The sequence below is a fragment of the Echeneis naucrates genome, chromosome 19, assembly GCF_900963305.1.
Source record: "Echeneis naucrates chromosome 19, fEcheNa1.1, whole genome shotgun sequence".
Classification (NCBI taxonomy): Eukaryota; Metazoa; Chordata; class Actinopteri; order Carangiformes; family Echeneidae; genus Echeneis; species Echeneis naucrates.
Window position 1 is genome coordinate 1,011,573 of NC_042529.1, and position 23,371 is coordinate 1,034,943.

The 23,371-nt window shown below is 44.9% G+C and overlaps 3 protein-coding genes across 4 annotated transcripts; all 3 read right to left on the minus strand.

Annotated features, from left to right (window-relative positions):
• Positions 1–1,382: 1,382 nt before the first annotated feature.
• oxld1 (oxidoreductase-like domain containing 1) lies at positions 1,383–3,247 on the minus strand. Its single transcript, XM_029528111.1, has 2 exons — positions 3,077–3,247; positions 1,383–2,582 (listed from the first exon to the last, which is right to left on the minus strand). The coding sequence occupies exons 1-2, from the start codon at positions 3,125–3,127 to the stop codon at positions 2,178–2,180; spliced, it is 456 nt and encodes a 151-aa protein (XP_029383971.1). The 5' UTR covers positions 3,128–3,247; the 3' UTR covers positions 1,383–2,177.
• Positions 3,248–9,044: 5,797 nt separating this feature from the next.
• Positions 9,045–15,585, minus strand: gprc5c (G protein-coupled receptor, class C, group 5, member C). Of its 2 annotated transcripts, XM_029527870.1 has the most exons (5): positions 15,359–15,585; positions 13,253–14,292; positions 12,030–12,130; positions 11,538–11,675; positions 9,045–10,511 (listed from the first exon to the last, which is right to left on the minus strand). In XM_029527870.1, exons 2-5 carry the CDS (start codon positions 14,238–14,240, stop codon positions 10,479–10,481), a joined length of 1,260 nt encoding a protein of 419 aa, XP_029383730.1. In that variant the 5' UTR covers positions 14,241–14,292; positions 15,359–15,585; the 3' UTR covers positions 9,045–10,478. The 2 variants fall into 2 exon arrangements, with proteins under 2 accessions (XP_029383730.1, XP_029383731.1); XM_029527871.1 differs by lacking the exon at positions 11,538–11,675.
• A 3,372-nt stretch (positions 15,586–18,957) lies between these two features.
• Positions 18,958–20,661, minus strand: gpr142 (G protein-coupled receptor 142). The gene is made up of 2 exons (XM_029528346.1): positions 20,523–20,661; positions 18,958–19,916 (listed from the first exon to the last, which is right to left on the minus strand). Exons 1-2 carry the CDS (start codon positions 20,659–20,661, stop codon positions 18,958–18,960), a joined length of 1,098 nt encoding a protein of 365 aa, XP_029384206.1.
• Between the last annotated feature and the right edge of the window lie 2,710 nt (positions 20,662–23,371).

Consider the following 23,371-nt stretch of genomic DNA (forward strand, 5'->3'; position numbering starts at 1 on the left):
AAAAACCCTCCAATCCTCCACCTGCAGAACCTCTGAGATCATCAGAGTAAAGCCCCGCAGTGACAATAATCTAATCTTAAGGCAGCAATAACTGAAATATTTTCCTTTTAATAGGTCAAACACTCCCCCCACCCCCAAAAAAGACACAAAATCCAAACAGGACCATTCCCACAATGCAATTCAGCAGCATCTCTCATTAGAGCCTGCAGAGCCTGGTCCCATTTCAGGAGCTGCATCCTTCACAGTTAGCATTTAAAGGTCGACAGCTTCCTTCTTTTCCTCAGGGTGGAGCCTTCATGGCTCAGCATATTCAAGATTTATTACACACTGAATGGAAGCAACAACACCAACAGAGAGCCAGCGGTCATGACACTGTAACGGGGAGTATGGGGTCAGATCTGCTCCATTCAGCAACCAAAGGACTAAAAAAATTTCCATTTTTTATCAACAGTGTGTTCCACATTTTATTTTAGGGGGCACGTGTTGTGGGCGGAGCTCACAGTTTGACATCACTGTCTGAGGGTGTGTCCTTCCATAGCTGCTCCTGATGACCCTTAAGCTCTCAGCAGGGGGCCATGAGGGCACACGTGTCTGACTCCCTGTATATCAGTGAGCAATTTGCCTCGCATGAATCTCTAACTGGTTGTGCCAGTTGAAAGCGAAGAATGTGAAGAAGAAATCATAATCAAGTGACAAACATTAGCAGTTGGATTTTTGGTGAATTATTGATTTAAATGTCACACAGAGTAATATTCCTCATTGACTTGCAGAGCTGGGTAACCCCATGTTTCCTGCTTACTCATGTGATCAGATGCAGCTTCATTTTGGTAGAATTTTACACTGGCATGATGTGAAGTGACACATTAACGCAGTGGCATTGGCAATAATCTGTCCTGAGTTTTTCCATCACGTCAGAGTCACTGCGCTGCGTGTGATCAGTGAAAGGCCTCTTCTGTAATCCGCCGTTTAACCCAGATCAAAGAATAGGTGAGTGGCAAGCTGTCAGGGCAGACAAGAGCTGCCCACTGGCTCTTCTGTAATCAGGACTTACAGTATCACCATCACAGGACGAACGTTTACTCAGTCAGGAGAGATCGGGGTCAGCATCGCCTCAGAAACTGGTCCTGAACAGGCAGCAGGTTGTGTTCACTACAGAAAGAAATAATTAGATGAATATATAAGTAAATGCACTCACACAAAATTTGTGAATAGATCATTTAAATATTTGATACTTCTGCACAAAATACTGTCTCCTTACATGAGTAGACGGTTTGATGGACATGTTTCGCCCCCAAGTGGCTGTAACTTGAAAAAAAAAAAAATTCTGAAAACAATTCTGAAAAAGAAATTTTTATTTAGCCAATAAATTCATTCCTGAAAACAAATAAACAAATAATTTAAATATATCTTTCAATATACTGAAGCAAAATTATAAAAATAAACTTCAAACAGACTCTTCAAGCATCCCACAAACTGACACACAAATGGTCTTCATGACAATCAAACAATGAATTTATAGCAATGATTCACAGACTTAAATGAAAGCACAAGCTAAAATGTTTTCAGCCAGTGATTAATGCGGAAGTCACACACTTTCAGAAACCCACAACTCTACACACCTTTAGGATTAACATATTATAGTAAAAATACTACATTTTCAATACTTTCTTTACTGGAGTGTAGCATGCAGACGCTGTTTTAATCAGATTTTTTGTCATTGTTTTTGTATTAGCCATAGTAAATAAATAATGGCTGACCTTGGCCCGAAGACCGAAGAAACCTGGGATCTAAACCTCTAATTAGTGAATGAGCAGCTCAACCTCCTGAGCCTCAGCTGCTCCCTGAGAAATATTAAAATTCTATTGTGGCTGTAAATAATTTAATACTTCTGTTATGTGGCAACAGTAAAGTAATTGATAAAAGCTCTTTCCAGACAAAATATCTATAAAACAATAATTAAACAGAATATATTAAATTATGTTAGCACTGTGGCTCGACAACAAGAAGGTGGTGGGTTCAGTTCCCGGCCTGGGGCCTCCTAGGACATCCTGTTCGGGTTCATTGGTGACTCTAAATTGCCTGTAGGTCTTTTTCTTAAAAGCTCTGCAGATGCAACAGAGGTGGAGGTGAAAATGTCAACTGCTTTACAAAATGTTTAGACTGGAGGCCAGAGGCAGTCACGTCTTCTTCAACAGCCTAATCTCCATCTTTAAGTAGGATTTAAGGTTCTCATCGAAGACGTTCTCCTCAACAGCAGCGAGTGCCCGGTCTCCTCCATCGTGGTAGTACATCAGCAGCTGCTCCGCGTGTTCGATCCACACGCAGTTGTGACAGCCACTCATGCAGCAGTATGTGGGAGCCGGCGGAGGACCCTGGTCAGGTGACCAGGTGGAGGAGGTGCTGTGGCTGGGTCCTGGCTCGGTGCACTCTGGGATCGGGGAGTCAGTCAGTGTGGGGGGAGGAGGGGACCGTGGTCCCGTAGAGAAGCAGCGCTGGGTCCTGATGTCGAGACCTCTCCTCCATGACGGCTGTGGGGAGTGACAGAGGTGATGTCTCGGGGGCAGCAGGGAGAGGATGCACAGCTGAAAAACAATACAACATGATCAATTGCTGAAAACAGCTGGCTGCCATGTAACTGAATTTTGTATTCTTTATGTATTTCTGGTTGTGGAGAATCATTCAAATTTGGAAAACAAGTGAGACAGACAAAGCTGTGACTTCTCTCATAGCTTTGCTATAGGTGATCATTTAGGAATGTAACAGTAGGACCAAAGACATGACTAAATACTGACCCCCCCCTCCTCAGTGAAGTATCAGATATCATCATTAAATACAACATGTTCTGGTGCTTTCTAAAGCTTCTAAATATCTTTTTTAACAACAGTCTCAGCAGGTCAAACTTGGCTAAATTAGGCTAAAGCTAACAGAGCTGCCAGCAGAGTTTTGTAGCTAAAAAAATTGAGGAATAAAATAAACACAGAACGAGAGAAAACGAATGTGAATAAAGGGAGGTAAACTGAAAGTCAACGGCTCGGAATGATGTTTGCTAGGCTAGTAGCTTTAGCCGTTAGCTCACCTTCGGTAGAGACACCGATGCCCTGACTGCCTTTACGCCCAGAGGAAGCATCAGGGCGGACAGGAGGGACGTGAGGTGCCGGTTGTGTCTCCGATGTGGTTGGTTTACATTGTTCTACGAGCCGTTTCTGTTTTCTCCGTTTCGCCTGCTAGTCGCGCTGCGTCTCTCCAGTTTGTCCTTCAATGCATCATTGTAAACAAAAGAGTTCATTGGCCGAGGCAAAAATCATGTGGCGATTTTAACCAATAGGAAGAAGAGAACGGTATGTAGGCGTGTCCTAGGAATCTGGCTGCATGTCCGACTTTCCGTCCAGAAGGTGTCAGTGTTTCATCAATATTTCCTGCTATAATTAGATTTTACTAATATTTTATCATTAGTCAAGAACACACAAGGTGTAGGCCAGAAATTCTAAAGTGCCATAAATATTATTCCTCCTCTGGCAGAAAATATACAGCAGATTTAATCACTTTAGCTCGGTTTCATTTGATTTCCTGTTGCTGCCTGCACCAGTTTTCCAGGCCCAGATCTGATTTCATTGAGCTCTTTTGTATTTTTTATTTTTTTCCCAGGTGCCCTGTGAGGACCAGGACAGGAACTTCGAGTCATGAATTTGATCCTCACAATAAAAAACTAATCTGAGTCTTTTCAAAGCTGATGATTTAGAATAACGTAACAATCCAGCTGGAGTTTTGTACATGTTAATTAAAAATAATAATAAAAAACAGATAGAAACAGCAACATCCAAAACATTAAACTCACAGATTACATTGTTTTAATGATAACACATGTGATTTAAAACTTAAATTACATTGAGAGGTAACTTCCATTTCCCATACACCTGCGTTAGGTTTCATACTGTAAGAAGAAATGATTATTTCTGGGTCTCCTTGCAGTGTTTCCACTGGCCTAGATCATGATGAATTATGTTGCACTGTGCTGAAATAGCATTCAAACCACAGTAAAGCAGATTTAGGGAGTGAATGTGTAAACCCTCTTTCTTTGTGCGACTGTGGCTCCGTGATGCTGTACCGGCCATACCATACCACTTTCCCAGATATGTGACCCATTTACTGATCCGTGAGATTGTGTGTGTGTGTGTGTTTGGTACATGGAAGAGAGCGTGAGTCTTAGCTCCCCACAGGCCTCAGTGTTTGCAAGCCACAGCCATGGTAACATGGTGTGGAAACACAGCAGCTGCTGGGCCGGGCATGAGATACCAGGTGTGTGGTGGGGCATGTTATCTCACCACAGGCCCCTCTCACAATGAGACTTTCTCCCAAAGGAGAGGCTCGTTTTCTTCATAGAAACTCAGACCTTCATTCAAACACATAAAACCAACTCCAGCATAAAAGCAGCTGAAGCAGACGATGAAAGAACATGAAAGGATCTTAATAGTAGCAAATAGAAGGGAGCTGCATGAACAGACAAATATTCAACAGTATTAGTCTAATGATAATGGTTTAATCATTAATACAATAGCTTCCACTACATAGAGGTTTTTATTAACATGAGCTGTCCCTGATGGTTTATATTTCAACCTGAGGGCAAACACAATGACCAGATTTGTCTTACTTCAGTGACAGTAGGTAGGTGGGTGGGAAGGTCGGTATAGAAGAGTGGGAACGTAGGTATGAGGGAAGGGAGGTAGGAAGCTGGGTGCGTTGGTATGATAGGTAGGGAGGAACATTAGTAGGTAGTTAGTTTGGAAGGCAGGTAGGAGAGTCGGTGGACAGGTAGGTGAAGAAGTCAAACAATGAGCTAAATCATTAAGATAAGGAGAGCTGCAGGTTTGTCACGATAATCTGTAAAAACAGCAGTGACGTGATATTAAAGTTGTCCCTAAAAAACCAAAACACTGAGCACAGACTCTGTAGAGCTGAGGGGAAGTGCAGCGTCAGGGGTTCGTTCATTCTTCACATCTGAATGACGTCCACGCAGAAGGGGACTAAATTTAGGTCGGTCATGGTTTAGATGGTCCAGCAGTGGTCGGCTCCTTTGGCCCAGAATCTCTCAGGTATGTCAGGTATGTGAACACAGAGGAGGCTGAGGACTCTGACTGCCACCAGCCTCCTCACCGCCCCCACCCCACATCCAGCCTGCTCCTGCTGATGGATTAGGTTTCTCTCTCCACCTTTTCCCTGGAAATCCTGGAGCCCTTCAGTCCTGGCAGGCATTTCCTGAGGGGCCCTTCGCCTGCAGACTGGGTGGAAGACAGATTAAGTCAGGCACATGATAAATGCTTAAGGAAAAGAAGCTCGAGGGAGACCATTTTAGATAAAGTTTGAAACATTTCACATGACCCAGTGGTTCCCAAAATACGGTCTGAAGACTCCTCTGGGTCCTTAAGGGGGTTCCAGACTGCCTTTTGTTATTTTTACTCATGAATTGGAAAACATAACAGCAGCATTGTGGGTCATTTTTTGGAATCTGTTGGCTGATCTGGCACAACAGAAAAAGTTCAACCTGACGCAAACTGAAGGTGCCTTTGATGAGAGCTGAGGAATTGCTCCGTTGCTGATAATCCCACTGAGACCTGGAGCGTGCATTTCTAACAACTTGTTGCACATTAAAGAGCAGTTCACCATTCCACAGTGCATGGGAATGTTTTTCCAGGAATGTAAACCAAACAAATAAGAATTTCACAGTAGTTCATGACCCCAAATTAAAGGCAAAAGATATGTTGTCTGAAATGAAGGTCTGATCTTGAATGAAGGGATATTTTCTAACTGCAGCTGTGTCAACAGTCTGGGCGAACAGGTTCCCTTAAAACTGGGTAAAGTGGCAACAAGCCATTTCTGTTTGGCAGCACCAGATTTAATCCAGCTGATAATAAAGTGTGCTGTTTTAGAGTTGAGTTGAGTTTTTGATGAACTGAAAATCTGACAGCTTCGGCTAAAAAGGCAGCAAAGAGCTGTTTTGGTGCTCAGGTGTCCTTCCTCAAGGTCTTCCTGCTGGACTCACAGCACCAGCTTTGTCCTGAGTGCACAAAGACCCCACTGTTCATTTACCCCGGAGTGTATGGCAGCTGTGTCATTGCCCTCAAATGACAAGTCAATGGCACACCTCAAATGGCAACTTGTCAGAATTGGCAGAAACATGTTTGTGTGTGTCAGGAGGCTGAAACAGGAGAGCGGCTGGAGTTTACCCAATAAAAGTCAAACCGAGACTAAAGTTAGAGACCAATGTGCTTCCTGTTTGGTTTAATGAGGCACTTGGGTCCATAGATAAACAGAGAGATAGGGATCAATGCATCTTTTCAAATAGGTGAATGCAAATGGATCTTATTTATATCATAAATCCAAAAGCGTTAACACAGCACAGTTATATCCACACACTCTTTACTCTGAATACTGCTCAGCTCAAACTGCTGGTAAATCATTCTTGAGTTTTACTGACGAGGTCACATGAAGTTCTGCGAGGGTTAAGTAACCGTGAATGAAGGGAGGTGAATGTACGGCGTGTTTCAGTGGCCCCAGACATTAACACCTCCGTCACTAAACGCCTCGGGCTCCATTCAGCAGCTCTGTGGAGGATGTGAAGCTGTTAATGAACAGACTCACTTCGCCTTCTGCAGAGCTGTTTTAACTTGAATGCTCATTATAAGATGAGAGAGCGGAGCAGAACAAACGAGGGCTGTGAATGTTCATCTCTGATCCTGATGTGAAGTCATGGGTGGCTGAGGGTTGTTGGGGGGTGCTGAGGACGCGAGGGGCAGCGACACACTTGGAGGGAGTGGGTGTGTGTTTGAACAGAGGGGCTTTCTCTCAGGTTGTACCAGAGTTCAGGTTGGGCAGTTTGTCAGTGAGTAAACAAAAGAAAGGCACAAAGCAGTCGAGGAAAATACAGTTTCAAAGTATTGAGATGGTTGAACTTTTCCATTTTAAAGCTGCATTAATCCATATTTTTCGTTAATGTTGTCTTTGTTGCACTCATAATGGAGCATTTTACATCATGATGCAAAGTGTGTACGATCTGTGTCACTGTGCTGTGGATACTAAAGCCACTTAGATCAGGTGTGTTATATATGAGCTAGATGTGTTTGTGTGCCACTCGCTGATTGAACAGCTCAGATATTTGTACTATCAGCAGGATGCAGGCCCCCAATGAGCTCTCACAGTCCTGACGCTGCTCCTCCAGGAAGTTGTGTTACCTTCCATGTTCACAGCCGCCTGAGTGAGTCAGACCACAAACTGAGGCTTAGTGGATTTTATGGGCACACAGATCTCACAGGGGTGTCCTGTTTTTGTGAAGCTTACTCTAAAAATGACATTGAGTATCTGGTTTAGAGAAAAAAATTACTTTGTAAGTAATTTAAATCAACCAATAATTCCAACAGAAAGGTGTTTGTTACCACATTGGCTTCATTTTCACGCTCCCGTGGCAGTCCTCATTTAAAACTAACATTTCCACCGAGCTGTCAGATCAGCTGACAGCTTGGGCTGGCAGCGGGCTGACTTGGTCCCTCAAAAGGTTCCTCTTCCTCGGGGAAATGTCCTTCCACCAGGAAACCAGATGATAGCTGTGAGGGGAATGCTTTGTCATGAGGAGCAAGTTGTGTAATCTAAATAAAGGTTGAAATGGAGAGCTCCATTTTTTACTCTGACCCAGGAGACCTTACATAATATATTGGTTCTATTAGCTGCGGCTGCATAATAAATTGAGGGCAGAGCTTTTATCAATAAACATGATCACAAAAGTGTGAGACATAAAGGGTTGGAAACAACAAAGCATCATATTGTGTATTCTGTTTATCTTGACACGTGTGTTATCTGAGCTGTAGCAGGACTTTTACTGCAGCATCTGTCACATGGCACAAAAAAAAGAAGTGACAGCAGGACCTGCTGAGGTGAAGAAAGACCTTGGACCTGGTGTTGTTTCACTTCCTCAGGAGACCTGGAGGTTATCGGGCCACAGCAGCTGGATCAGATCTTTAAATCACAGCAGCATGAAGAAATACGAGCTGGACCAGATCTGTGTTTCTGTTGTCTGGGGATCCACGTCAGGAGATTACATAAGAACTGGAAAGGGATCAGCATTTTGGGAAATTGATCCATTTGCTTTCTGAAAGTCATGAGATCAATTTCAAACAGGCGGGGCATTCTGGCTGACATGTTTATTTTGTGTGGTTAATTAATTCACAAATAAATGTTTGACATATTGACTTGGTTATTTAAGCAGAGCTTACACAAATGAAAGTTATTATGAGCAGCCCTTTGGAGGCTTATTGTTGGTAATAATGTGACAGAGAGTCTTTTCTGCATCATGACACTACATATATATATATATATGTATATATACAAACAAATTATAATAAAAAATAAATAAACCTTCATTTGCATTTTAACTATTATAACATTTAATCCATGTGCCTGTCACCTTCCGTTCAGACGGACTGCTGAACTAATCAGTGAGTTGAAGTTACTCAGTAGCTAACAATGTCCAAACATTTAAAGGAAGCCAGCAGCTCCAAAGTAAACACAAGAAGTCTCAACACAATGTCCAAGGACTAAGAAAAGTCCAATCTGAAAACTTCATGTTCCAGGACAGAAGTCCATCATCATATCACCTGTTACATAATGTGATAAAAAGTCACCAGTAATTTTACCGTTAACTGGATGTCTAACAAAACCAACAACACAAGTGAAGAGATGAAGTTGAGCTGCCGTGTTTCCCTCCCCAGCACAGATATTGAAGCTGATTGGGTTTGTTGGGAGCAGAGAACTGAAGCCATGATCAATTCTTTCCGTAATGACCTTGGTGAATCCGTCCGTCTGATGTCAGCGAGGCCGGATCGATCGGGATGCTTGCAGGAGTTGATGAACATGATTGAATTTGTCGTTCATCTCATACGACAGTTGATTTCAAATAAATCATTCTGCTGCCGACAGAATCTCCACAGGATGTTTATCTGGCCCAATAAAACCGGATTCAGAAAACACACAACTCGTGGACTCACAGGTGAATATTTATTTTGTAAAACCCCGTCTGCCTCTGTCACACAGGATATTTAAAGTGTGACGTTGGGAAATAAATGTTTAAGCAGGTGAGTCTCTGTGCCATTTCCATCACAGCACACAGTGAATGTTGAGATTCAGGCTGCAGCTCCTGAACTGGGACGCAGCTGTCGGCCTTTTTAGGCCCACTGGGAGTTGGCTCTGGATCTGCTGAGCTTCACCTTGTTGTTTTATTTAGCTCCGACCTCTCGACTGAAGCCTTTCCTCTGACAGAGTAAATAACAAAACGAGGCTGTAAAAATCGGTTTTCAGGTGAGACGTGATGATTTGAGCATCGTTGAACTTCCTTTGTTAGCAGACAGAGAGGCTTCGGGAACAGGACTCAGTTATTTACGGATCTTTATGTTCCTGAATAAAACACAACGATGTCTCTTGATGTATTAACACAAGCCGTATTTCCATCATCTAACCAAAACACCCGTTAAACAAACTTCACACCTCAGTGCCGACGTTCTCACCAATTCCTGCAGAACTGAATAATTTGGACACATCCGTTAGTTAGCTGGTTAGCATTCAACAGCTAGAACTCCCACGAGGATTTCAACAGTGATTCTCAAACCAACGGCCTCATGGGAAATGCTGTTGCACGCTAACTAAATGACAGCGTGCCCAAACAGTTTGTGTTCAGGAGGGTAAACATGCAATTAACCACAAATAAAATCACATTGAGCATTTTAAAATAGCAAAACAAGCTAACAGGCCGGGACTACGCCTGTCTCCTCTCCTGATTGTCTAATTGGCTGAAATTAGATAAAATAATTCATTAGCACATTGCAGCGCTATAAATAGTTTTAAATATACATATTCACACAGTGTTTACATGAATTGACACATTAACAACATATTTACATTTTATAACAATTGAATATATGAATTTTTAGAGTTATTAACATTATTCACAACCCAGCGATAAATTCCAATAATTAAAAGCAAGATTTTTTTGTTTTGTTTAAAGTGTGACTGGAGGGAAGCAAAGCACATGAAGTACCTGCTCATATTCAGCTGGAGACCTTTAAAAATATTATCTTCGATCATTATTGTGCCGTCAGCATCGCCTGACTGGCTCCCAGTTCACTCCCAGTTCACTCCCAGTTCACTCCTATTAAATGGCAATCATTGCACAATGATATAAGCCTTTGTTGTGCAGTAAGGCCGTGGCTTCATCCCCTCGCTTTGACTGGCAAATGAAGCTGTCCGACTCCGGGTGCCACAGGGCAATTCAGTCAATAGAAGGTTTATCTTTTATTTCCACCAGCCAATACGGCCATTCCCCTCCACATGTCTGGCTCAGGGTTCCTCTTAAACCAGCTTAGGGAACCTCAAATAACAGCAAATGAAAAGATGTGAACTGGAACTAGACTGACGGGGCGCTGAAGGCCGAAGTGTGTTCACCACTGGGGCGTCCTATGCAGACCGTTCCCCTGCAGAGGAAAGCAACAGTGCAGACATCAACCAATACGATTCTAAATCAATAAACTGAAGAGCCCTCAGAAGGCAGAAGTTGGCTCTGAAAAGTTTGCAACTTCAAAATTCATACCGTTCATAGACGGAAGAATCATTTCCTGTTTGTCACCGACTGAAGTCTACGTTTAATCTAAATCCCTCAGTCACACAGATTCTGCTCTCAGCGACTTTAATAGATCTGAAAATGAAACGTGACCTCACGACGGCTTGTCGATGTCTGAAACCACATTTTACTGCTAAAGTGGCAAAACTAACTTCCTGTCTGCTGGTAGCATGTTCAGCTGTTTTAAACAAATGAAACGTTGTACAAACTGTTCAGAGCAAACTTAAAGCCTGTTTAATGGGCAAAGATAAAGATTTAGATGAAATAAGTTTAGTGCAGAGACACGTGCAAGTACACAGAAATGAAATGCCCCCCAAATATTTCCTGCATTAAAACAAGAGAATAGATGGAAGAACAGAACAGAGTCAGCTAAGATTCCAAAAGAGACAAAATAAAGGCACAAAGTCTGCAGAGAGAGAGAGCGCAGCAAGGTAAGATATAAAAAAACCCAAAAACTCAGACAAAGACGTGATTCATCGTCGACCTGCAGATGAAGTTGCCATGGAGACAGCAGGAGCACAGATGTCGACAGACGCAGGAGAATAAAAGACAATCTGGAGGTAAGAAGGTGAACTGGGCCATCCAACAACATCCAGAGAGGAGGTGTGAAACAGACCGTTCTCTATCCCCCTCCCTCATCACAGTGACCGTTCGACCGTTCTGTTTTCTCATATATCCTGTCTATCTGCTGTCATATGTCTGATATGTGGGTTGTGTGTCTGTTGTATGTGGGTGCTTTGGACCTTTCTGTGTAAGCTACTGGATGCATTAATAAAGTATCTGTCTGTCTGGAATGAGGACGACTGTGGAACGAGGAAGAAGAAGAAGAAAAGAAGAGGAGGAGGAGGAGACGTCGGAGGGGGCTTTAGGTGAGACCTACGCTATTTCCGTTTGACTGTGTGAATGCAGTGTTGGCGGTCTCAGTGTGTGTCGGGGGGGTGCTGCTCCCGCTGTTGGCTGCAGAGTTGGTGGTGGAGGCTCTGGGAATGACCATGTCAAAGGACGCGTCCGTAGCAGGCTGCGTGAAGTCACAACACGGGCCAATGACAAAAACATCCAACACACAGGAGGAGGACGGGTTCTACAGCTCAAACTACAATCTACCTGTAGATGTGTGTGTGTAGATTATAGAAATATAGAAATCTGACTTCGGGGTGTGGCTGTAAAACCAGATTCAAATCCATCTAAATCACTCACTGATTCTACTTCAGATTAGAGTTTCAAACTTTGAAGCGTTTCTGGGTTTCTGCCAGAGTTTGTTCAAATGATTTGCCTGATAATTTGCTTACAGCTGCAGAGGTGTGCAGGAAAACAGCTATTTGTGTCTCATGCTATATTCAAATGTGTTCCACTGCAAACAAAATGCACTCACATTTCCTATTGCTTTGGTGATGAGAGCGAGCTCGGTGGGCTGGTAGACGGAGCTGCGCAGCTGTCCGGTGTAGCCGCTGTACGGAGACACGGGTTTGTTTCCTGTAACAGACACAGAGACGACAAACATCATTGAGCTGTCGCCCATCAACCCTCCTGAGTCATATCTGCAGCGACCGCCATCATTTGTTTATCAGAATCATTTAAGCAGCTTAATCACCAGGAGACCATGAGGCTGTGTGTGATCACTGCTGCAGATGGAGATAAAAGTGTTGCCACACCTCAGTTGCTTTGGAGACTGCAAACACAAGGTGTGATGTTCCTGATGGGAGTGTTTCACAGAGTGTGTGACAGGGAGGGGACACTCATTACCAGCTGGATGAATCAGCCTCAAACTTGGCATTTCTTGTCCCAGCAAAATGAATGGAAATGATTTCACCATCAGGGCCTTTATCTGGGGGAGGCGGGGGGGGTGTCATAAATCCAGATCCACAATATCTGTGTCCTGATTCAGAGGCCTCTTCATATGCAGATGACAAATGTGTTGCCCTTCCTGGATGACAAAGGACCCAACAGACTGATTGTGGGCTTTAAGTAACGTGTTTCAGCTGAGCCTTATGAACGGCCACACCTTTACAAGGACTGTGTCCTCCAGCTGCTAAAATCAAAGAGAACAGGACAGAATCATCTCTTACTGATAAATAAAACCGGCAGTCAAACCCTCTAAACATGAACCTCAACCTGCAAACTGATACCTTTAAGATAAATGTAGACAGAATCATGAAATATAAATATCTAAAAGGTGAAGACAGCTACACCCCAGCTGAGAAAACCTCCCGTACACTTCCAGTAAATCAGCGGCTACACGGCAGACTGTGACTTCTCTAAAATCTGGATATTCTTTTACTGCGGCATCAGATCCGGTCCAGCTCAGCGGATCAGATTCTGTGGGGTCATCACATAAACAACATTTTGAGGACATTCTGCGGACTGTTTGTTCTGTTCTGGAGTTTTTGTGGGATTCAGAATCTCACTCATCACGTATCTGGACAAGGTCAAGCCTGTATAATCCCTGATAAGCATATTATAAAACAAAGACATTCAATGTTTCCCAACAAACTATAGGTCAGATAATATGATGCAAACTTCCAGGTTTGTGTCTGATGTGTCATATGTTTATTAAACAGTGAAAATGGCGCAGAGGCAGCAGCGTTCATGACGTACCGTAGTTGGGCTCGTCCATGGAGAAGGCCTTGTTTTCCATGAACATGTTCTGGGAGCTCTGTTCCTTCAGGATCGTCTCGTATCCGGCTCCTTGCCTCGGGTACAGATCTCCTCCGATGCTCTGCTGGCTTTCGTCATCGCTGGTCAAACAGCAGATTAGAGGGATGGTGTAGATGATGATGAACACCCAGGTGTTAGCCACCAAGGCGATGGCCAAGGTCGGGTCGTCCCACGTGGGCTCCCCGTGCTTCTCGTTCCCGTAGACGTACATTACGATCCACGCCACCCAGATCCCCAACGACAGCAGGCTGGTGAGGAGGACGCAGGCGGCCTCCTTCCTCCACTGCTTGTGTTTGCCCGCCATGACGGCCAGGCTGGCCATCAGCACAGCCAGGATCAGGGTCATCACGTAGATCAGCGCCATGACGAAGTCCTGGTTGGCGATGTTGCACGGCGTAGCTGTGGCTCTGGAAGGTTCGGCTGTGGTATTCAGCGGCTGCTGTGGGTGGCGCACAATCGTGATGATCAGCCACTCCGTGTTGATGACCACCTCCACCAGCCACAGCCCCAGCGCTCCCAGACACAGAGCCCAAGCCCGGGGGCCGCTGGTGCATCTGGCAAGGATGTTCAGCCGCACACACTGCATCAGGAGGCAGGCGAAGCAGCCGCCGAAGAGAACGCCGAACAGGAACCGCCGCGAGGTGCAGGTGGAGAAGTCTTTTCCCACGATGAAGGCGAAGGTCAAGCAGAAGAGGCCGGCGGTGAAAACCAGGAAGCAGGCGTGGAGGGCCACTGAGCTTCTGTGGTTCTTGTCCTTCATGAAGGGCACGTTGGCCAGCAGCGCGATGAACAGCACCAAGGAGAAGATGACCCCAGTGGCCACGAAGGCCTCCAGCACGATGCCCCACGCCGCACTGAGGTCGCAAAGGTTGTAATACAGGGAGTCCAGGTTGGAGCCGCAGCCCTTGGGGGTGTTGTTGGCAGCCATTGGCACCCGTAAAAGCTTCACACCGGTTTGGACAAGTGGCTCCAAGCAGCACCTGCTCAGGTGGACAAACAGAGAGAGTCTGAGAAAGTCTGACATTGAAAGGTCTTAAAAATATCTTCAGATACGTCACCAATGTAGATTAGGATACAGAAGACTACACCCACACGAGTAAATGTGATCCCTGGATGAGTCAGTGTACAGTAACGTCAAAGTCCGTACTTTTTCCTCAACTCTTCACATGTAATGTGAATGTAACAGGACAGGTCAAAGGGTGTCCAACCTGAGACTCTCAGCTGAACTTCAAATCAGCGGAGGAGCGACATGAACAAACCTGAACAAAGTAACAAAGTCCCAGTTTCTTGTTTCTGTCTCTTTGTCCCCCGTCAGGTCCAATTACATCGATCGGAGGACTGTCTCTGAGCCAGATCAATAAAAGTCTGATGCTGGACGTTCGGTCTTTCCAACTCCTGAGTCACCCAGGCAGGCCCGGCTGGTCCTTCAGTAAACCAAACTTAGTAATATTTGTGTTTTCAGTCAGGGGTGTGACCTCCGATGATTTATGGCATGATGGAAATTTCTTAATGACTCAAGGTAGAGAGTGGATTTTCATTCCAGTGTGCAGATAAGAATATCTTTAAAATGAAACAGTCTGCTTTATCCAAATATCTCACATACTGGATGTGACTCACACGTTTCAAAACCCCAAAAGAGACGAAGGACGAGTAAAAGTTTTCATGTGATGAATGTGAGCAGTGAAAACAAACCAACTGCGACCCTGGACTGTGGTTTAAGGTTCATTATCGACTTCTGAAAGTTAAGTGGAGAGAACAATCAGACCACAGCCTCCGTTTAGAGCAGTTTCTGAGCTTTTGATTGTGTTTGTGGTCTTTGTGCTGTTAAAGTTTCTGCTGTTTTTAGAATGAAATGAAATGATGCATTCGTTGGTTTGAGAGAAAAATAAGCAGGAAACTGAACTGACAAGATTAAAAGTCCTGAGTTCAATATCAGTAGATCTGTAAAGTGACAAACAGAGACTGGAAGGAAATTAAATAATCAGCAGGTTTAAAGCTGCTGACCATCTTCAGGGGAACAGCAGAAATTGTGATGCGTTCACGTACCTGGCTGTTCTCTGCAGATGAGCTCTGTTCAGACGCTTCTTCTTCACCTGCTGCTGCAGAGAAATCACCCAGAACAAGACGGACAGAGACAGACTAAGTCAGACAGGAGTTTCTTCTCCTCACTGAATCACACTGATCCCGAATCAGATCCTCTGAAATTCAGCGGAGGATGATTAAAAAAAAAGTTTTAAGTCTTTTAACGAGCGTTTCGTCCTGAGCCGAGAGCCGTGATGGTCTCTCTCTCTCTCTCTCTGTCTCTCTCTCTCTGTCTCTGTCTGTCTTTCTGTCTCTCTCTCTCTCTCTCACACACACACACACACACACACACCTGTTTGCTGTGGTATGTAGAGACACCTGATGGTGAAATCGCGCAACTTCACCAGTAAAGTTAATGAGAGTGAATTTTGAAGAAACCTTCTATATAAATAGTTTAAATTGATTTAGTTTCACCACGTTTTATTTATTTTATTTTATTTTTTATTTTCTCCTTCTAAAATAAAAATAAAAAAAAATAAATCGACATTGTGTTTTATTTTCACATGTAAAATAAATGTGCTCCTAATGTTCATGATTAGTATTGACTCTGGAGCTGCGGAGTAAAGTCAGCGCTAAAAGTTGAAGTCTATGGGAAAATGTCCCCCCTCCTCCTGACGAGTTGCTGGTCTTCACCTGTCGTTCTCCATCCGGCCACCAGAGGGCTCCGCCTCCCAGTCAGTCCCCTTCCTGGCCCCGCCCACTCAAACACACCTGTTTCCTCCCGGCTCCACCTGCTCTGGTCATCGTGTCTTCCTGTTTACCTGTAAGAAGCTTCCTTTAACGCTGCTGCTTCGACAGTCGACACTAAAAACGTTTTCTGGTTTCTCTGCAGCTCTTTTCTTCAAAATATGTTTTTAAAGACAAAAGTCAAAGTGAATATAAATCCTCTTACTTAAGGAACATCACAAAGTCTAAAAAGCTATTTAAGTGATTGTGATAGTTGGATGTTCCTTTGAGTTTCAGTCGTAGTCTCATTCTTCTGTCTCCTCTCAGACTCAGTCTTTCTTCCTTTTGTTCAGCCTCTTCCTTTATTCATGCTCAGGCTCAGACCGAAGGTTGAGTTCACACTGTTAGCTCTGATCATCTGTTTTTATTTTCTTAATCGATGCCAAACAAAAGCAGTCCTAATGAACTGACTCCGGTCTGAATGGTCTGCGTGTTGCTGTTTGGTGACTGTTTCCCTTTAAATTGGAGCATCGTATAGAAAAAGAACATCTTGTTTTGATGTTTTAGCTTCTGTCCTGTGGCTCCCTCCATCTTGGCCGTTAATCACAGATCTAGATCAGATCCATTTTCCACGCCGCCCCTCATCACTCACATCACAGTGTCCGAATCTGACCTCCACCTCAACGTCATTTCCTCGGCCCGAGCCACATGAGTTTCTGATTCGCCGCTCCTTGAACCAAAACCCCAGGGAGACATTAGCAGCCTGCAGTGAATCATCCTTCATCCTGCCGCTGCGAAGGACAAATTCATTCGTCTGAGTTTTCTGTTACAGCAGCAGAGAGTCCAGCTGGAAAAGTAAACACCTTCCACATTTCCACACCAATATAAATCAGCATTAAACATTTATTTCCATCTAAAACTCCCACAGAAACAATGCACATGAAGCCACTTTAACAACAGCAGGCCAGCATGCAGCGAACGTGCTTCAACATTCAGCACATCATTTCTCTTTAACAGGGAATTTGTCTCTTTAACCGGTTTATTCTGCATTTCTTTTCTTTGTGTCAACACTTTTAGATTTGTACATGTTGAACATCCAAATTCATCACACCACATAAAAATTAAAAATGTCCAAGTTGCTCAAAATAGCACTTTTTTATCATCTGAAATATATTCTAAGTTAAATGTAACTAAACAAAAGTTCCAGTGAAGGTTTATCTCTGTGGATTGCCGTTGCTGTTCAGTTTATTTTCCTGGTTTGAGGATTTAATAAATAACAGATTGTATTTTAAAAGATGCTGCTTTTTGGAGATTCAGCTCCGAGCTGATGAGGTGGACGTTTATCTGACACAACATTTAGATATTTTTAGACACCTGCTGGTGTCTCAGGTGTTGTTGCTGCTTGACTTTGAACTTTTAATGAGTTTAATGTATTTATCATCTCCCCTAAATCCAATATCACCCCCCCCCCTCGTTATTTCAAGCCACCAGAACAAAAGGTCGCCTTCAGCAGAGGCATCGTTGACAGGAGATGATCAGGACTCTTGTTTCTGGCTCTGTCTGCCAGTTTCCAGAGTTCTGTTTGAATTACTTCCTGTAAGTGTCCGTGAAGTGTGAGCTTCCTGTATTTAGACAAGAGTGTCTGATAGGACAGGTTTGTGACTGTCAGCTCTCTTTGTCCTCTCGGTGGACCCCCCCCCCGACCCCTGTCACCTGCCGGACTGAATGGGAGCAGGTCCAGGTGTTTGAACAGGCTCAGAGGACAGATGGCGGGCTGACGGGGGCCGTGTGACGAGCAGGTTTAACCTTCTCTTTAATGTCCGCCTCTCTGCTCTCTAACAGCCAGCTGGATGTGTGAGCGCTCCAGAGAGGCTCCATTAAGCTTTAATCAAAGCCTGCTCCGGGTTCTTAACATCATATTACAGCCGGGACTGTTTGTCCGGTCATCTGTCCGAACCCTGCCGCCCTGATGTCGCCGTCTCTCCACGCCGCCTCTGTTATTGTCAGGCAGCGGGAGGCCTCTTCAAAGAAACGGCGCGTATCTACATCTGCTGGCCGAATCTCAGAACTCAGTGTGACGCAGACTGACACAGGGGACACGATGGGGATCCGAAGCCGTGTCTCTTACTGTTACACTAAACACAGCGAGCGCAGGTGGGCGGCTTGTGTTGGAAACCTAAACCCTGAATGGGAGTTCAGGAAGAACGAGATGAAGGTCAGGAGGGTAAAAACTGATTCAGGCGGGGAAGTTCTTTATGGCGTCGGTGTGAAAGCTGCACATGTTTGGATATGTGTGACAGTGCGTTGTCTTCGTGTCAGTTTTTCAGTCCATCAGGCTAATCTGTGGTTTGTTTAGCCGGAGCTGAGGCCCGGTGTGGACGAGTGTGTTTGAAGAGTCTTCACTCCTGCAGCTTAAACAGCAGAGCTTTCGTTTCAGGCTTCATCCAGTTGCATTTCATGAAAAATAAACACTCTCCCCGACAGCTGTGGTTTCTGTGCCCGGCCGTTCGCTGCAGAGACGGAGGATTTATTTGCTCGATTGGCTGCGCTCAGCAAGGCGGACTCAGCATCCGTAACAACTGCAGAAAATAGCAGCCAGCTGAAATGAAAACTAATTTCTGTTTTTTTTAAAGAACATTAACGTCCCTAAAACAGCTACTGATTTAATCCCCGAGAAACTGAATGTTATTCTTTTCTTTTCTCTCACAATCATAAAAAAATATTACTGCCACATTTCTTCCATCTTTGGAAATGAAAACAAAAGAAAACAAAAGTTTTTGTTTTGTCAAATTCTGCAGAAGAAAAATAAATACGTTGTCATCTCATCAGATTTACACGTACAAACACCCGGAGAAACTGCTTCAGGGGCCGTGGGACGATGGGGGGGGGTCACCGGGTCACGAGGGCTTTCTGTCTCTGCGAGGTGACGAGGGGGTGGAGTCCCGCTGAGAACGCTTGATGTTCCCGCAGTAAAGGGACGAGATGGAGGCGTTGTTGGGGGCGTGCTGCTGTGGCAGACTGCGGTGAGGATACAGGGGCCCCCCCCTGAGGAGCACCACATCCCGCACGGCGTCCCGGAAAGGCTTACTGACGAAACAGTAGAGGAAGAAGTTGACGGCGGTGTTGAGCATGGCCAGCATGTTGGACAGGTCGTAGGCCAAGTGGACCCGCCAGTCCCTGTGGACCGAGGACACGTGGAGGTGGTAGATGACCACCACGGTCCTGGGGGCCCACAGTATGGAGAACACAGACGTGATGGCCAGCAGCATGGCCGTGGTTTTCCCGAATCGCTGTGGAGGCGCCGACTTTGGCCCGCAGTGGTCGTTGCACCCCTGCTGCCTCTGCCTCACCCTCAGCTTCTGGATAATCAACGAGTTCAGCACCAGGAAGATGCTGCAGGGCAGGAAGTAGATGATGGTCACGTGTGACCATATGAGGACGGTGTCCCGCGCCGTCGGCGGGTTGCTGTTCCTCCACATGTCCGACCACCAGAAGAAAGGAATGCCCGACGCCAGCGACAGCGTCAGGACCACCGCGATGATCTTCCTAGCTCTCTCTGGGTAGCTGATCTGGCGGTGGAGGAGGGGGTGGCAGAGCGCCACGTAGCGGTCCACGGTGAGGGGTACAGTGGACCAGATGGAGGCGTGGTTGGCGGCGAACTCAGCAGCACTGACGGAGTGCAGCAGGAGCGCCGGGACATCACGGTGGAAAACCGCCGTTTCCAGCAGGAAGCCCACGAAGATGATGAAGAGTTGGGAGAGAATGTCCGAGCCCGTCACCGCCAGCAGGTAGTAGTACAGAGCCTTCTTGGTGCGGGCCGCCAGTCTGCTCAAAGCCACCGCCGTCAGGATGTTGACTGGAAGAGACCAGACGATGCCATTTAATATTTCAGCTGCAGATGTGGATTTATTCCCCTTTGGGGACGATCACATGATGTGACCTGAAGGTCAGCTGGTTGGTGTAAATCCTTCCTGCATCAATACCAATTCGCTGCCATCGATGTTCAGAATGAGAACGGAGCAGGTTATTCCCTCTGTTGGGACATTCTGAATGGATGGATGGATAAATAATTATAAGTCCTCAGTAGATCATTAAATAATTAAAAGCTCACGGCGTTTGGTTCTGTTTATCATCTCTCAGGTCCATTAGAACACCTGTAATGTAGCTCTAACTCACTTCAGTATTGATTCCTTCTGTCGGCTTCTGTTCCCTCTTTTGTTCTAAACAGAGATTTAAAGAGTGTTCTGTTTACAAATCGACTGTAAAGATAGCTGAAACGACGCGGCTCAGTTCACATCATTTACATGTCCCTCCTCCTCCCTGATTTACCTGTTTTCCTGATGAGTGAAAACAAAAAAAAAAAAAAAAAACAATAACAAAATGGTTTCAGACCAAATGAAAGATTCCAGCCTCCAAACTGGCATCGTGTGATGTGTGGTGTTCGGGCGACACCTGGGCGTACCTGGCACCCCGACGCAGAGCAGAATGCTGTAGTAGATGACGGGGATGAAGCCCAGCACACATTTGGACCTCTGCGGCTCCTCAGGTCTCAGGTCCAGGTCCTGGTGGCTGGACGCCGTCACATTGGGCCAGTCGAGCATGACCTTGGCGCTTCCCCTGAGGAATATGATAAAGACTTTAAATGGTTTCAACATGAGAAATCTGATTCTGTACTATTTAAACAAAACCCATGAATGGCTTGAAATTTGAAGATGTTGTGCTGGGAAGAAATGTAAATGTAATTTTATTGGACTCAATTAATCTGCCACTTAATCATCATTTTTTTTCTGTTGGCTTGAACCCCAAGTTATAAAAATTTTTCAATTAATTATTGAAATAACTGCTAAATATTTTTACTTGACCGATATTGACGATTTCCTGCTCAGGAACAAAATGACCTTCATATCAGCGACGGAGTCGACCTGTCTGATATAATATTTCGATGAGTCTGATATGACGAAGTGATGTTTGAACAAATCATCATTTACAGAAAGCGATGTGCCCCACATTGCAGTAAATGATGTTTGCTCAGCCAAACTGGTGTTTTCCAGAAACCAAAACTGGGTGAGTCCACACGGTTTGGACTCAGTCAATTAAACTTCAGGTCAACAACAACAGATGGGCGGCCAGCGACGACCTCGCTGCCCTCCACGCCCCCCCACCGCCCGAGTCATTATCACCTCGTCTCCCCATCCAACCTTTTCACCTGCGTGCCATCCATCCTGTTTTTCTCCGTCTGCCTCTGCGCCTAATTTGCTTCACTCATCCATGAAGCCATATTTGGACTGCATTATCTCCCCGAGCTTTCAGTCTCAAACCATTTGGAGATGCCGGGCCAACGTAAACATCATCATGAAGCCACAATCACCCTGTTGGTGAAACGGGGCGATCACTGCTGCTCTCTTTGTCATATTTAATTACCAGCATTGTAAAAGCTATTTATGTCCTGAAACCGTGCGCATGCAACACAACTGGCACATTTAACAGCCTGAAGCAGGAATGTGATCATAAAAAAGCATCAGTGATTCCTGATGTTTGGTGTGTGTGGTGGCTCTGCGTTCAATTTCTTAGCTCTTTTTTTTTTATCTTCTTCCACGCTCCGATTTCCAGTTCTCTGAGGACTTTTAGATTTTATTCTTGACCTTGAAAAGGCAGCTGAGCAGAATAAAGACTTTTCTAGTTAACTTTGGACCCAACAAGGACAAAAAATGCTCTGAAAATATTGACGTTTTAAAACTAACTGGGTAAACTCCATTTTACTGAAGAGACATTTGTTCAGTTCATTTTGTCATCTGCAGTCTCCAACAGAAATAATATTTTACATACTCAAAAAGGAAAATCTCTTTTGTTTATTTTGGAGGATCTTTATGTTTTAGTCTGACAAAATGTCAGAAGGTTGGCCTTTAAAAAGTCTCTGCGCTCGTTGCATTTGTCTTCATTGTTGTAAGAGGAGTTTTTGTTGGCACGACGCCTTAAATCCGGGCTATAAATGAAAGAACACATCCTGAGGAAACAGGACTCCTGAATAATGTGACTTCACTGCAGGTTGGTCATTTTGTTTATCAACAAAAACATTCTCATATTTCACTTTGTTATGTAATAATGTCCCGCGTGCTGAGATAGGATGTCCTATTCAGTATTAATAGGGGCTGAACTCCCATAGGATACTGTACATCATCATCAGAGTGTGACACCTCTTTGTCTCGGCGTCGCTGATGGAAATCATATGAAATGCACATTAACTGCATCGTATGACGACAGGAAGTATTTACTTCTGAGCAGCTGCAGCTGCACACATATTACATATCATCAGTATTTTAAAAAGTGACCTTCACAAGCTCGACACAGCTCAGTGTGGCATTCAAAGACCAGCGGAGCCACAAAGTCTGATATTTTAAAGGACCTGTTAAAGTTTTTGCTGTTGCTGCATCGCTAAGAGAAGAACGACTCTTTGTTTCTTTCTTCATCTTCTGCTGAACTTCGTGTGCTAACCAGCTCGCTTGGCACAGGATGTTACTTACACATAATTCCTTCGAGGGTTATAAGTTCTTACAGCTGATCACAGCTCTTCCTGATTTACTCTGAAGGAGAAGAATGTTTGCTGCGATGACAGAAAAAAAGTCACCTTGCTACTGACCGGTCAACTTCGTCTTCATCTGCTCAGACATTTGATCCATTTCCTCCTGAGCTTCATCCGAGGAGCCGCAGTGGGAAAGAGCATCATTATGGATAGAAGGTCGTGATGTTGGCACCAGGGACCAGTAAGGACGATCGATATCCCAGCAGCCTCTTGGTTTGCAGCAAATGAAATTGCTTTTTTTTGTTTTTTTTTGCTCCCCACGTGTTTTAGTCTTCTGTGAAGACTAATCTCCAGTTCGGTCCCTCTGGGAGCTCCAGAGTCTGGATGTGAAAATGAAGCACTTCTTGCTTCGGAGGTGTTTTATTAAATCCAAAGTCGCTCCATGCCGGTGAAATGAAAGAACATGCTGACCCGGAAAAAGAGGAGAATCCTCCGAGGCCTGGTTCTCATTAAGAGCCCCGTCTGGATGCTCTTCCCAGGGTTGACATGCAGCTGGAGGCGAAGGGACTTGTCTCAGCATGGGAGGGGTGTGTGTGGGGCTTCGGGGGGGCAGACTGAACTCTATCTGTGCTCCACTGACTCCTCTTAATTATTCATCAAGAGACGGAGCACCTGAAACAACAGAGTTCGAGGGGGGCGGTGAAGAGGACCCAACAGCATAACTGTACAGTGAACGCGTCGCCGGTTCTCATCACAGCCAGGAGGATGCGTTCAGGTGCTGGCGGGGAACG